This window comes from Dipodomys spectabilis, unplaced genomic scaffold (genome assembly GCF_019054845.1).
Source record: "Dipodomys spectabilis isolate Male_0828 unplaced genomic scaffold, ASM1905484v1 ptg000051l, whole genome shotgun sequence".
Lineage (NCBI taxonomy): Eukaryota > Metazoa > Chordata > Mammalia > Rodentia > Heteromyidae > Dipodomys > Dipodomys spectabilis.
This window is the reverse complement of record NW_024870728.1, coordinates 11,506,793-11,519,685: the sequence shown is the minus strand read 5'-3', so window position 1 is coordinate 11,519,685 and position 12,893 is coordinate 11,506,793. Positions and strand designations below refer to the sequence as shown.

General features: G+C 51.0%; 1 protein-coding gene across 1 annotated transcript; it reads left to right on the top strand.

Annotated features, from left to right (window-relative positions):
- The first annotated feature begins 3,894 nt into the window (after positions 1-3,894).
- On the top strand, positions 3,895-11,449 carry Des (desmin). The gene is made up of 9 exons (XM_042679237.1): positions 3,895-4,593; positions 5,606-5,666; positions 5,769-5,864; positions 5,987-6,148; positions 6,301-6,426; positions 6,833-7,053; positions 8,639-8,682; positions 10,413-10,495; positions 10,698-11,449. Exons 1-9 carry the CDS (start codon positions 4,016-4,018, stop codon positions 10,737-10,739), a joined length of 1,413 nt encoding a protein of 470 aa, XP_042535171.1. The 5' UTR covers positions 3,895-4,015; the 3' UTR covers positions 10,740-11,449.
- Positions 11,450-12,893: the final 1,444 nt, after the last annotated feature.

The window sequence follows — 12,893 nt, the reverse complement described above, 5'->3', positions numbered from 1 at the left end:
CTAGAGACCATTCACAGGGAGAAGCCCAGATAAGTCATCTTTGGTAGTATCATAGAAATGGGTGTGCAGACTATATATGAAAACAGCATAAAGAACTCAGTGAAAGCTGTTGATCAAAGGGTGAAAGGAGAAACAGGGGGACACATTTCACCCAATGAGGGTGAAAGAGGATGGAGATGGTCAAAACTGGCTGTCTACAGGTGTGAAAATAGAACACTGAAAGCTGTTGAACCACTGTTGGGATGGTGTGAAGGGAGAGTGAAAGATAGAGAAAATTGATTGGCATACATATGCATGCATGGAAATGTCACAGTGAAATTCCCCTTTGTGTAGTTGATTTATGCTAATAAAGAAAAAAAGAAAAAAGTATGAGTGGTCTATAGTGGTTTAGTCAGTTATTTGGGCATAAGGGATCTAAGCCAACACTAGCGCCTTCAGTGAAAAGAGTTTATTAGCTCAAGGCCAAGAAAGGTGGAGGGGAACTCACAAAATGGAGAAAAGTACTTAAGGAAGGCAGGGCCCCAGGGCTGGAATTGAGACCTGCCAACCAGGCCTGCTTCTCCTCTCTAGATTTCTCAGCTTCTTGCAAGTTAATCTTTCTCTTCCTCTATTCACCCTGGGGGCAGGAAACAGGGCCAGCACGGTTTAACAATCAATAAATCCCAGAGAAGGCCTCCGATTGGCCCTGCTCAGGCCCAGACCCACCCCTTGAACTGTGTTTGAAGATGCACTAATGAGACTAGCTGAGATCAGTTGCACAGCTACTCTTTGTGGGGGTGTCGAGGAGGGTGCAACCATAAGTAGATGTCCTCAAAATAAAGTGAAGGGCAAGAAAGCTTGTAAGCTACTTTGAATGATAATGACAACTGAAGGTGTTAAGGCTCTACACAGCCATCCAGGAGTCCACAGTCTAAGAATGGATGCTGAGACACAAAAATAACCAGAACACAACAGCTTGCACTGACTTCAAAGCTGGATAAGAATATATGGAACTCCCTATCCACTTTATAAGCTTGTCTCTCAGATAAAAATTAGACATTTAACGCGAAGGGCTTTGAGGGAAAAAACAAACAAACAAACAAAAACAACAACAACCCAGCAGTAGCAAAGTCCTTTATAGTTCAGTTGGAACATTCATATCCAGTCCAGGGCCAAAGAGTCAGACTGCCTCAGTGTGCTGAGTTAGAAAATAGAAATGATGAGCTGAGCATTGGAGGTTCACCTCTGTAATCCTAGCTACTCAGGAGTCTTAGATCTGAGGACTGGTGTTCAAAGCTAGCCTGGTCAGGAAAGTTTGTGAAACTCTTATCTCCAATTAACCATGAACAGGCTAGAAGTGGAGGTATGGCTCAAGTGGTAACCCCCCCCTCCCGGACCAACCTCCTCTCCCACAGTGCCCAGGCCCTGAGTTCAAGCCCCAGGATCTAGCAAAGAAGGAAGGAAGGAAGGGAGGAAGGAAGGGAGGGAGGGAGGGAGGGAGGGAGGGAGGGAGGGAAGAAGGAAAAAGAAAGGAAGGAAAGAAAGAAAAAAGGAAGGAAAGAAGGAAGGAAGGGGCTGGGAAGGTGGCTCAGCGGTAGAGTGCTTGCCTCACATGCATGAGGCCCTGGGTTCAATTCCTCAGCACCACATAAACAGAAAAGGCCAAAAGTGGCACTGTATGTGGCTCAAGTGGTAGAGCACTAGCCTTGAGCTGAAGAGCTCAGGGACAGGGCCCAGGCCTAGAGTTCAAGCCCCATGACAGAAAGAAAACAAGAAAGAAAGGGGCTGGGAAGGTGGCTCAGTGGTAGAGCACTTGCCTTGCATGCATGAGGCCCTGGGTTCGATTCCTCAGCGCACCAAATAAGCAGGAAAAAAAAGCCGGAAGTGGTGCTGTGGCTCAAGTGGTAGAGTGCTAGTCTTGAGCTGAAGAGCTGAGGGACAGCGCCCAGGCCCAGAGTTCAGGCCCAAGACCAGACCCCAAAAAGAAAGAAGGAAGGAAAGAAAGAAAGAGGGAGGAAGGGAGGGAGGGAAAGGGAAGAAGGGAGGGAGGCAGGAAAGAAGGAAGGGCAGGAGGGAGGTTGAGAGAGAAACAGAAAAGAAGAAAGAAGGAAGGAAAGAAATAAAAATGATGCAAGTCCTTACCTCATGGGGTTGTTGAACTGGGGATCACAGTGTGACATACTCAACAGGTGGTTAGTAAACATACTGTATTATTATTGTGTATTTTTGTTGTTAGGGCCTCTTCACGCTCTATAGGGTGGAATGTAAAGCTGACCAGTCCCAGTTTATGGCTGAAGACCCGAAGGCTCAGTGAGGTAAAGGATGTGACTTCTAGTCAATCTTCCTGCAGGGCTGGGGACAGTACCAGCTACAGGCTCCTAATCCAGTGCTTTATTTCTAGGGTTTTTCATTCCCTAGAGTTGGCCTACAGAGTGCCAACAGAGAGACACAGCCAGTGTGCATGGAGAAATGTGGATGTTCTTAGGGGTCAGTAAGTGCCTTGTGCTCAGTGGGGGGGGGGGGGGGGGGAGGAAGCAAACCATCTTTTCCGGCTTAAAAAATTTTTTTTTTACTTACTTTTTGGTCATGGGGCTTGAATTTAGGGCCTGGGTACTGTTCCTGAGCTCTTCTGCTGGAGGCTAGTGCTCTTCCACTTGGAGCCACAGTGCCACTTCAGGTTTCCTGGTAGTTAATTAGCTATAAGAGTCTTAATGGATTTTCCTGCCTGGGTTGGCTTTGAACCAAGATCCTCAGATCTCAGCCTCCCAAGTAGCTAGGATTACAGGTGTGAGCCATCAGCGCTCAGTTTGGGGCTTCATTCTGGATGGAGGCCTGGAGCGTTGTAGGGATAGGAAGTGATTGGGGCTTGTCACCTCTAGCTTTCCTAGAACCTCTGAAGCTCATGCCTTTTCAGGTGCAGGAACACACACACACACACACACACACACCCCTTTAGCGCCCCCCCCACACACACCCCTTTAGCGACTCTCCTGTACCTTGTTTCAGAGCCCTTGCATTCTCCTCTATAAATACCAGCTCTGGTATTTGGGCAGCTGTTTACTGCCAGGGAGATGGCTGAGTTGACACGTGGCTCCTAACAAATCACAAACCCGCGGTGTGAGTGGGTGTGGGCGGTGTGAGTAGGGGGATGGCTTGGAGAAGCAGTGAGGGGACAGAGCCAGTCAGTGCTGGGTTGGAGGTGGGTGGCAGATGACTCTACCCAGCCATTGGAACCGGAGAGACCATCAGACTCTTTCTGGAAATCACCCTGCTGGCTGATAAGCGGGGGAGAGGGGGAAGGCCTACTATCATCCAGAGGGACACTGAGGCTCAGAGCTGGAACCAAAGTGCCAGGGGACATCTCTGTGCAAGCAGGCTCTGGCCAGGCTTGCTCTGTGCCCTCCTAGCCTCCCTCACTGCCTAGCTGCTGGACGCTGTTCTTTGCCACACAGCTCCAGTGTCTAAGTCTTCAGAAATAGGGTGGTTTAGGGCCTTTCTTGGTACAGATCTTATTCTTTCAAATGACCCAAAGTCTCTCCTTGGAGAAAGAAAAAGGGGGGGGGGACCCTCCCCTAAATGAAATGGAAATGTCTAGCCTACTCTTCTCAGTCACCAACACCACCCCTCCAGGAGAAGGGAGGTAACCCCAATGCTGAAAGGGGTCCCCTGCCTGGGGCTCCAGCCCGGCTGGGTTGGCTTGTTGCCGGCCTGCCTGTCTGCTGCTGTCTGGAGCCAGGCAGCCCCCCCTCGGCTCTGGGCGGGCTTGGGGGCGCGGGCCTCCCGCGGTGTGTGTGTGGGGGGGGGGGGGAGCCGGCCTCCCCGCCCTCGCCCGCCCGCCAGCGGCCGCCCTTTCCTGGCAGGACAGAGGGATCCTGCAGCTGTCAGGGGAGGGGCGGCGCGGGCTGATGTCAGGAGGGCTACAAATAGAGCGGACGCCTAGGGGCTCCGTGTCCCCTCGTCCAGCCGTCCACTCTGCGCCGGCCGCCCGCCGCCCTTGCTCCGTGCGCCCCCGGCCAGCCTCGCCCGCACCGCCACCATGAGCCAGGCCTACTCGTCCAGCCAGCGCGTGTCCTCCTACCGCCGCACCTTCGGCGGCGCCCCCGGCTTCTCGCTCGGCTCCCCGCTGAGCTCGCCCGTGTTCCCCCGCGCGGGCTTCGGCACCAAGGGCTCCTCCAGCTCCATGACCTCCCGCGTGTACCAGGTGTCGCGCACGTCGGGGGGCGCCGGGGGCTTGGGGTCCCTGCGGGCCAGCCGGCTGGGGGCCACCCGCGGGCCTTCGTCGTACGGCGCGGGCGAGCTGCTGGATTTCTCGCTGGCCGACGCGGTGAACCAGGAGTTCCTGACCACGCGCACCAACGAGAAGGTGGAGCTGCAGGAGCTCAATGACCGCTTCGCCAACTACATCGAGAAGGTGCGCTTCCTGGAGCAGCAGAACGCCGCCTTGGCCGCCGAGGTCAACCGACTTAAGGGCCGCGAGCCCACGCGCGTGGCCGAGCTCTACGAGGAGGAGCTGCGCGAGCTGCGGCGCCAGGTGGAGGTACTCACCAACCAGAGGGCCCGCGTGGACGTCGAGCGCGACAACCTCATCGACGACCTGCAGCGCCTCAAGGCCAAGTGAGGATGGCCCCACTGCTCAGCGCTCTCTTGCCCGCCCCCCTTCCGGGGCGGGGCGGGGCGGGGGAGGGTGGGTTGGGAGCCTCCTTGACCCTGTGCTTGGAGAGGTTCAACCCCCTTCTCCCCCAACTTGCCCTTAAAAAAAAAAAGAAATGGACCCCAGATCTCTCTCCTTTGCAATCTCCTAATCCAGGAGGAATTGTCTTGAGATAGATCAAGGGCAAGACAGGGGAGGCCCTGGGAAGGAAGCCCAGTGCTCTGTGGGGAGCCACCTTAAAAAGAATCCAAGAGGCCTCCGAGGTAGGGCTGGATAGAGGAGGAAGAGCCCCGGGCGGGGTTCAGAGCAGTCAGAGGAAGAAAGCCAGGCTGACTGGGGACAGGAAAAGTGGGCACAGGGGAGGGAAGCCAAGCTCAGCTGTGATGAGGCCCTGGGGAGGGGAGAAGAGAAGGGAACCTGTGGCCTGGGCCTGGCTGAGGCTGTGTCATTTCACAAGGTAAGTGGGTGAGCTTGAGTCAAGAGGAGAATGGGGGAGGTTCTGGCCTTTGAAAGCTTGGGAGAACTAGCAGGGAGACTCCACCACACATCCAATATACAAGGTTGAGTATAGATGACTATGGGTCCTGCTTCTGTTTACCCAGTGAGCAGTCACCCTCCTGCTACTGCCAGAGTCACCAACTATAATTGAACCATTACACGGGTCTGGCTGAGGCTGAGAAACAGGGACATGGAGATGGATAAAATAGACACAGTTCCTAACCCCAGGGAGGTCACGGTCTGGTAGACAGAGACTTCAAGGGTGTGGCTCCAGGGCAGAGAGCCACTTCCGGTCCCCTCCCTGGGTGGGCGTGGCCTCTGACACTCCCCTTCTGAGCCTTTCCTTTCTACTCAGCTGGCAGGCCTCCTGTCTTGAATTCACTCCCTGATGAGCCCCTTGTTGTCACTGCCAACTTCCTTACTTTGTCTGCCCCTCCCTCCACCCCAACTGTTGGTTGTTCTGTCTGTCCTGATTAGGCTGCAGGAAGAAATCCAACTGAAAGAAGAAGCAGAGAACAATTTGGCTGCCTTCAGAGCGGTGAGCGGTCCCTGGCCCCCCCCAGTAGTCTTTTCCCTCTGGTCTCCCTCTGCCCCACCTGGTTGTTCCCTGACTCTGTCCTTGTTGCTTGACCTTTCCCAGGATGTAGATGCAGCCACTTTAGCTCGCATTGATCTGGAGCGCAGAATCGAATCTCTCAATGAAGAAATTGCATTCCTTAAGAAAGTGCACGAAGAGGTACGCAGGGTCCTTGGACTGCGATGAAAGCAGCTGGAACATGGGGCTGACTCTAGTAGTGAGGGTGTAAGGGTGCCCCTAGGGGACCTGAAAGGGGACTAAAGCCCAGCCATACCCTTCAGGAGATCCGTGAGCTGCAGGCCCAGCTTCAAGAACAGCAGGTCCATGTGGAGATGGACATGTCCAAGCCAGACCTCACAGCGGCCCTCAGGGACATCCGGGCTCAGTACGAGACCATCGCGGCTAAGAACATCTCTGAAGCTGAGGAGTGGTACAAGTCCAAGGTGAGTGGCTTGGCCCAGGAACTTGGTACCTCTGTCCCCCTCAATCCCAGCATGGAGGTGCTGCCTGTGACTCCATCTACAGAGGAGGGTGAGCATAGAGTGTCCATGCTTCTTGCTTGCCAGACCTGCACAGGCCCTCTTTCTACCTGCAGGTGTCCGACCTGACCCAGGCAGCCAACAAGAACAATGATGCCCTGCGCCAGGCTAAACAGGAGATGATGGAATACCGACACCAGATCCAGTCCTACACCTGCGAGATCGATGCCCTCAAGGGCACAGTGAGTTCCTGCCCATCTCCACAAGCTCAGTTCCTTCACGTCTGCTGCTCACACCCACACTTGATGACTTTGGCTCCCTCTGTGGGTCTTCCTCTCACATCCACAACAGGGGTGAAAACAGACTGGGTTCACAGTTGGGCTCTAAGGACTTGGAAGGCTCTGAAGGGCATCTCCCTAGGTGGGGAATGGGGAGACTAAATGAAGATATTCCCTTTTATGTGGCTTGATCTTAAGACTTCATCTGAGTTCCTGAGTTCAGGGTTTCCTAGTTAAGAAGCTTTGACAATCCCTAACCATCTAGAATTGCTGCTTAGCAATTCTAAGGGACCATTCTAGTCCCTTACTGTCCTCGTTTCTGGACATGGTCTGAGCCTGTTCGTGACTTGAGCTCTCCCAATTCCCGCAGAACGATTCCCTGATGAGGCAGATGCGGGAGCTGGAGGATCGCTTTGCCAACGAGGCCAGCGGCTACCAGGACAACATCGCCCGCCTGGAGGAGGAGATCCGGCACCTCAAGGATGAGATGGCCCGCCACCTGCGCGAATACCAGGACCTGCTCAATGTGAAGATGGCCCTGGATGTGGAGATCGCCACCTACCGGAAGTTGCTGGAGGGCGAGGAGAGCCGGTGAGGAACAAGGCAGGGGTTGGTTGGGGTGTTAGGTGTAGGGGGACCCAGTCTGTCCAGATCATCTCAACAAAACTTCAAAATAATTGATAGAAGAGGCCACTGTTCCGCTTACTCATCGCAGAGAATTAAAGGCCATTTGGGTACAGAATGATGTAATTAACAGCTTTTATAAAAAGAGAAATATAAGTATTCCCTTACCCAGCTTTAGAATTAAAAACCAGCAGCACAAAATCATATTCAGCAATCAGTAATAAAATATTACTGCCAGTCAAGGGAGAGATGAAAGCAGACTGGGGAATGATGAAGAAGGAAAGAGAGGGGGCAACTAGAGATAAAATGAGACAGGAAGGCATAGAAAGCCTTGCACACATGATAGGCTAAGTGAGGGCACGGAGAGACAAGTGTGAGCCCCCAGGTGCACACTCACAAGAAGACACATAGGTGATGTGCATAAAGCAAGCCCTTTTTAGACATGGGTAACAACCAATTAGAAGGGATATGAGAGAGATTTCTGGGGTGATAAAACTATTTTATGCCAGTTACTAGTGACTCACAACTGTAATTCTAGCTACTCAGGAGGCTGAGAGCTGAAGATTGCACTTTAAAGCCAGCTTGGGTAGAAAAGTCCTTGAGACTCTTATCTCCAATCAATCACCAAGCACACACACACACACACACACACACACACACACACACACACACAACACAACACAACACAAACCTGCAAGTGGAGCTGTGGCTCAAGCAGTGAGCAAAAATCTCGGTAACAGCATTGTAGGTCCTGAGTTCAGGCCTCAGGACCAGCAGCACACACACACACACACACACACACACACACACACACACACAGATACATACATACAGAGTCTGGACTCAGACTGGTTGTCACATGGATACAGATGTTGATAACATTCATTGGATCTTCCCATTACACTGTGTGTAAATTTATCCTCAGTATAAGACAGATCTATTGCTCTGAAAGAATGGTACTTATCAATAGTCATAAAAATAAAGCTGTGGTTAAAAACAAAGTGGCAGACATGTTTAGCTATGGACTTATACCTAAAAAGAGATTTCAGATTTTGTAAAGTGCAGTCTAGATAAATAGCCTTTTAAGGTAGCAAGAGCTGTGTTTTGTTGTTGTTGTTTCCCTACCCCCCTCCTCCCAGCACCAGTGATCCATGGTCAGTTTCTAGAACTGGAGGGTGGCCTGTCTGGAGGGTGGGCACATGGTGGATGCCACATACAGCTGCTGGCCATATTCCTACAGGGCCAGAACAGGAGGAAGGGATGGGGACTTGTGCGGTACAATAGGGCTGGGCATCCTCATCTCATACCTACAGGCCAACATTGGATCCTTCCAGAGGAGACAATTCCCAGGACAGCTAGAGGTGGCTTTTGATCCTAGGCTGTGTACAGTATGGGCAGTAAGAGTGATGGGGGCCAGTGAGTGAGATTGGGACAGCTGAGGATGGCATTGAGGGAGAGGACAAGGATGAGGAGACTTGATGGGTGCTCACAGGGAGAGAAGGGAGTGTTCTTAACCCTCTGGGGACTTGTCTTTTTTTTTTTTTTTTTCCAGAATCAATCTCCCTGTCCAGACCTTCTCTGCTCTCAACTTCCGAGGTAAATGTGTGTTGGGTGGGGGAATTGGGGTTACAGGGTCCATGAACACAGTCTGGGCACTGCTCAAAGCCTGCCAGGAGGGGAAGATAGAACTGGCCAGGCCTGGAGGAGAAAGGGATCCCATGGCAGGTAGAGAATGTACACAGAGGCACATCAGGCACTGGGGGAGAGGGAAGGGAGGAGAGAGGGGGAAGGGGGAGAGAGAGAGAGAGAGAGGAGAGGCCTTCTTTTTTGGACTGTGATGTACATTGCCTGGAGTACTGGGCCTCAGGAAGTAACCTGTGTTCTGAATTCCAAACTCTGAAAGAACCAGGAGTGAGTTCCAGGTGGCAGGTTCATCTCACCTGCTGGGTGACAAGTTCTCCGTGATCTGTCTGCATGTTGCCAAACATTGACTTCCCATTTGTTGGGCACCTCAAGTTTGTGGGAATAAGATATTGGATGCACGGTTGAAAAAAACGAAGCCAAATCTTAGCAAAGCCAAACAATGAAAAGAATGAGCTCTGAGGGCATTCTGCCATCTCGACATTAGTAATATGCAGATTGAGTGGCTTTCCAACCCCAGAGAGCAGAAAAACGCATTCTAATGACACATTAGGAAGGCAAGTCAGAGTCCTTGGCAGCTGATCCTTTCCTAGATCAAACCTTTTATGTCTTCGATGTTCATTTCCATCAGGAAAAAATACACACTGTGCTCCACTGCTCCACTGAGTCACGGCATTCAGCCCAGGCTATGCTTGCTAAGGAGATTTGTGAATGCCAAACTTGTGATACTAACAGCTTAAATTTGACCCACCCTATAAAACTCAGACCACTCTTTTCAATTGGTTGTTTATACAGACACCAAGTGTGAGTCTTGCATGTGAAATCAATTGATGCTTTCTTTGTCAGATTGATAGCTCTATGCCATAATAGAGCAAGCATAATTGTAACCATTTCCCAGAGAGGAAACTGAGGCACAACAGGTCAGAGAATCAGCACAGTGATCAGTGATTAATTCCCATTCCATCTCACTTCATTAAGACATCAAGCTGCCCATTCTGAGCCCAAAGAAGTCTGGGTCTCAAAGATCCTCCAAAAGAGTGCCTCAGACCTGGGCTTGAGCTGGGCATTGGTGTTATAATCCTAGCTACTCAGGAGCACTAGATCCTCAGATCATGGTTCAAAGCCAGCCCATACAGGGAAGTTTGTGAAAATCTTATCTCCAGTTAATCACCAAAAAGCTAGCAGTGGAGTTTTAGCTCAAGTGATAGAGCATCAGACTTGAACAAACAACAACAACCACAACAAAAAAGAAGGGACAGCACTTAGCTCCTGAGTTTAAGCCTTAGTACTCACAAACAAAACAAAATAAAACCCAAAACAATGCTGGACATTATGGTTCTCATCCTCTCTCCCAAGATTCCCAAGATACAAAATGATGTAGGACTTTCCTGGAGCCCAAGGGGGAAAGGAAGCAAAAACAAAACAAAAAAAAAATGGTAGAGAATATATAAATGTTAGACCCTCAAAGATTCTGAGACCATTCCAACTTTGGAGCTGGCTCAGGACTCTTTAGACCCACTTTCTAGGTGCTGGGCTGTGGGATGGGTATTAAAGTCTTGAGAAAGTCAAACACTCATCTTGAGGGAGGAAATCTGCCATGGCTCTGAGTGATAAAGCCTAGATTGAGCTTCTAGTCCTCCAGATAGCCCAGAATTAGGATGAGCACACGGTATGGTCTCTTACAGAAACTAGCCCTGAACAAAGGGGTTCCGAGGTCCACACCAAGAAGACTGTGATGATCAAGACTATTGAGACGCGAGATGGAGAGGTGAGTGGTCTGCCTGGCCCTTTGTCCTTGGTGGGTATCTGGGAAGCTGCCAGCCAGGTATTTTCCACCACCTGCGCAGGTTGGGGCCTGTGGCTGAGGATGAGTGGTCCCTGCTGAATTGGGGTGGAGTAAACAGGGTTGAGTTTCCTCTCAGCGAGCAGTGGGTTGAATTGGGCTGGATTGGGCTTCTCTTCCCGTGCAGGTTGTCAGTGAGGCCACACAGCAGCAGCATGAGGTACTCTAAAGCCAGAGACCTTCAGACACTGTCCTGGCCCCTCCAGACACTTCACTGCCTCCTCAAGCCAGCCTCTCCATCCTGGGATGCCACAGCAGCTGCCTTTCTCTCCTCACAGCCTCTGACTCCTCCTCACTGTCCACCACCCCCTTCCCCATAGTCCCATCCCACTAAGCCCCAGGGAGCACTCCCTAGTCACCCCTGCAGATCCTGCCTTCCATCCTGGCTGTTGGAAGTGGGTGAACCTGACTGTTGTACTGGATGGAGCCGGGCCCAACCCAGAAGCCGGTCCCACCTCCCTGATTTCAGGCTCTAGCCTCTAGGGAGAGAGATCTGGAGCAGGGTCTGGGGCTACTAGGTCTGGATGGGGCCTTTGACCCTTCCTACCCCCTAGCCTGGATAAAGAAAGAAAAGAAGGTCTCCTCAGCAAGCTGGGCAAGGACCCCTATGGGGACCGAGGCACTTGTAAGTGTTCCCCCGGTCCCTCCTTTTCCTTTCCCCAGCTTGGGGTGAACTTAGAAAGCAGGGGCTGTAAGAGGGAACCCCCGAAGGTGTTGGATGTGGGAGTAGGAGATACAGAAGAGAGAGGATGAGATGCTGAGAGGAGAGGAAAGAGAGAAGCAGACTGGGCTCAGGCTGGCAGGAGGGCACCACCTCCCCTTGCCTGACCCTCCTATTGTTGGGGCTGTGGACAGAAACAATAAAGAATGAGCACAAGCCTGCGTGCCCCCTGCTGTCTTGACTGTTGGGTCCCCTGGAGGGGGGCAGGGTCCTTTCCCACACCACCCATTACTCTGAGATGGACCATAACACCCTCTAGCCTAGCCAGACTGCCCCCCGGGACCTCCCAGCCCTAGTACATAGGGGCAGCATGTAGAACAGATGTGAGCTGGACATGTAGCGGGGCTGGGGAGCCACAGTACCTTCTGTTAGGCCTAATTCCTGTCCTATCCCTTTGCTCCCCCAACCTCACCCTCAGATCAGCAGGGTAAATGCAGGAGGCAAGGTAACACCTGTGTTTCTCTTCCATAGACTGGCTATGATGGAGGCTCTCAAAGAAGTCTTTGGCTCCTTTCTATTAAGCCTGAGACTTTTATGTACAGAGCTCAGTTCAGGAAAAACTACAGTGTCTGAAAATGGAAAGTCCTAACTTGTGTTTTGGTTAAAAAAAAAAAAAAAAAGGTTCAAGACTCTTAAACTGTTGGTCTATCCTACATTCATCTGTAATTCCAATGCAGTGCTTTTGGAACACAATACCTTTGGGAGTCAAATTTCAAAGGAAAATGTGGGAGACCTGGGGAAGATGGGAGGTGAGTGTGGGACATATGAGAGAAAAGTAGGAAATCATGGGGTACAACCTACCGTGTAACATGAAGCCATAAATGGTTTCAAGACTTGCTACTGAAGAAGAAATATACAAAATATTAGTGGAATAAAAGACCCACAAACATATGAGACTCTAGTGTATATAAAAGGCGATTATTTTAGTTTAGGGATGACTGAATTAATCAATAGAGGGACTTGGGGACAATCAAGACATGTTGTGATTTCTTCACTCCCTCCAAAAAGCCATGGATACCCATGGCTCATGCCTATATTCCTAGCTACTTCTGGAGGCTGAGATCTGAGGATCATAGTTTGAAGCCAGCTTGAGCAGATAAATTTGAGAGGCTCCTATTGAACAGCAAAACAGAACAAAAAAAACAAACACAAAAAAAATACCTGAAGGAGCTGGGAAGGTGGCTCAGTGGTAGAGCGCTTGCCTTGCATGCCTGAGGCCCTGGGTTCGATTCCTCAGCACCACATAAGCAAAAAGAAAAAAGCCAGAAGTGGCTCTGTGGCTCAAGTAGTAGAGCGCTAGCCTTGAGCTGAAGAGCTGAGGGACAGCACCCAGGCCCAGAGTTCAGACCCCACGACCGGACCCAAAAAAAAATACCTGAAGGTGGCTATGTGTCTCAAGTGGTAGAGCACCACCTAAGGAAGAGCATTCAAATCCTAGTACTGTCACAGAGAAAAAAAACTGGGAAATTTGATGGGTCCCTCAGATCTCAGACTTTAGGTTATTCCTCTCACGTTTAAAGGATTATCCTTTAAAGGACGTGGGAACAGGATAGAGACTGCAAAGATGATGAATTCAATTTGCCTGTGAATAAACCTATCAAG

What these genes read in the sequence shown, in the direction of transcription:
- Des (XM_042679237.1), top strand. Translation starts at nt 4,016, where the DNA reads ATGAGCCAGGCCTACTCGTCCAGCCAGCGCGTGTCCTCCTACCGCCGC. An exon ending in AGGAGTGGTACAAGTCCAAG is followed by an intron (nt 6,149 to 6,300) that starts GTGAGTGGCTTG and finishes TTCTACCTGCAG; the next exon opens with GTGTCCGACCTGACCCAGGC. An exon ending in CTCTGCTCTCAACTTCCGAG is followed by an intron (nt 8,683 to 10,412) that starts GTAAATGTGTGT and finishes GGTCTCTTACAG; the next exon opens with AAACTAGCCCTGAACAAAGG.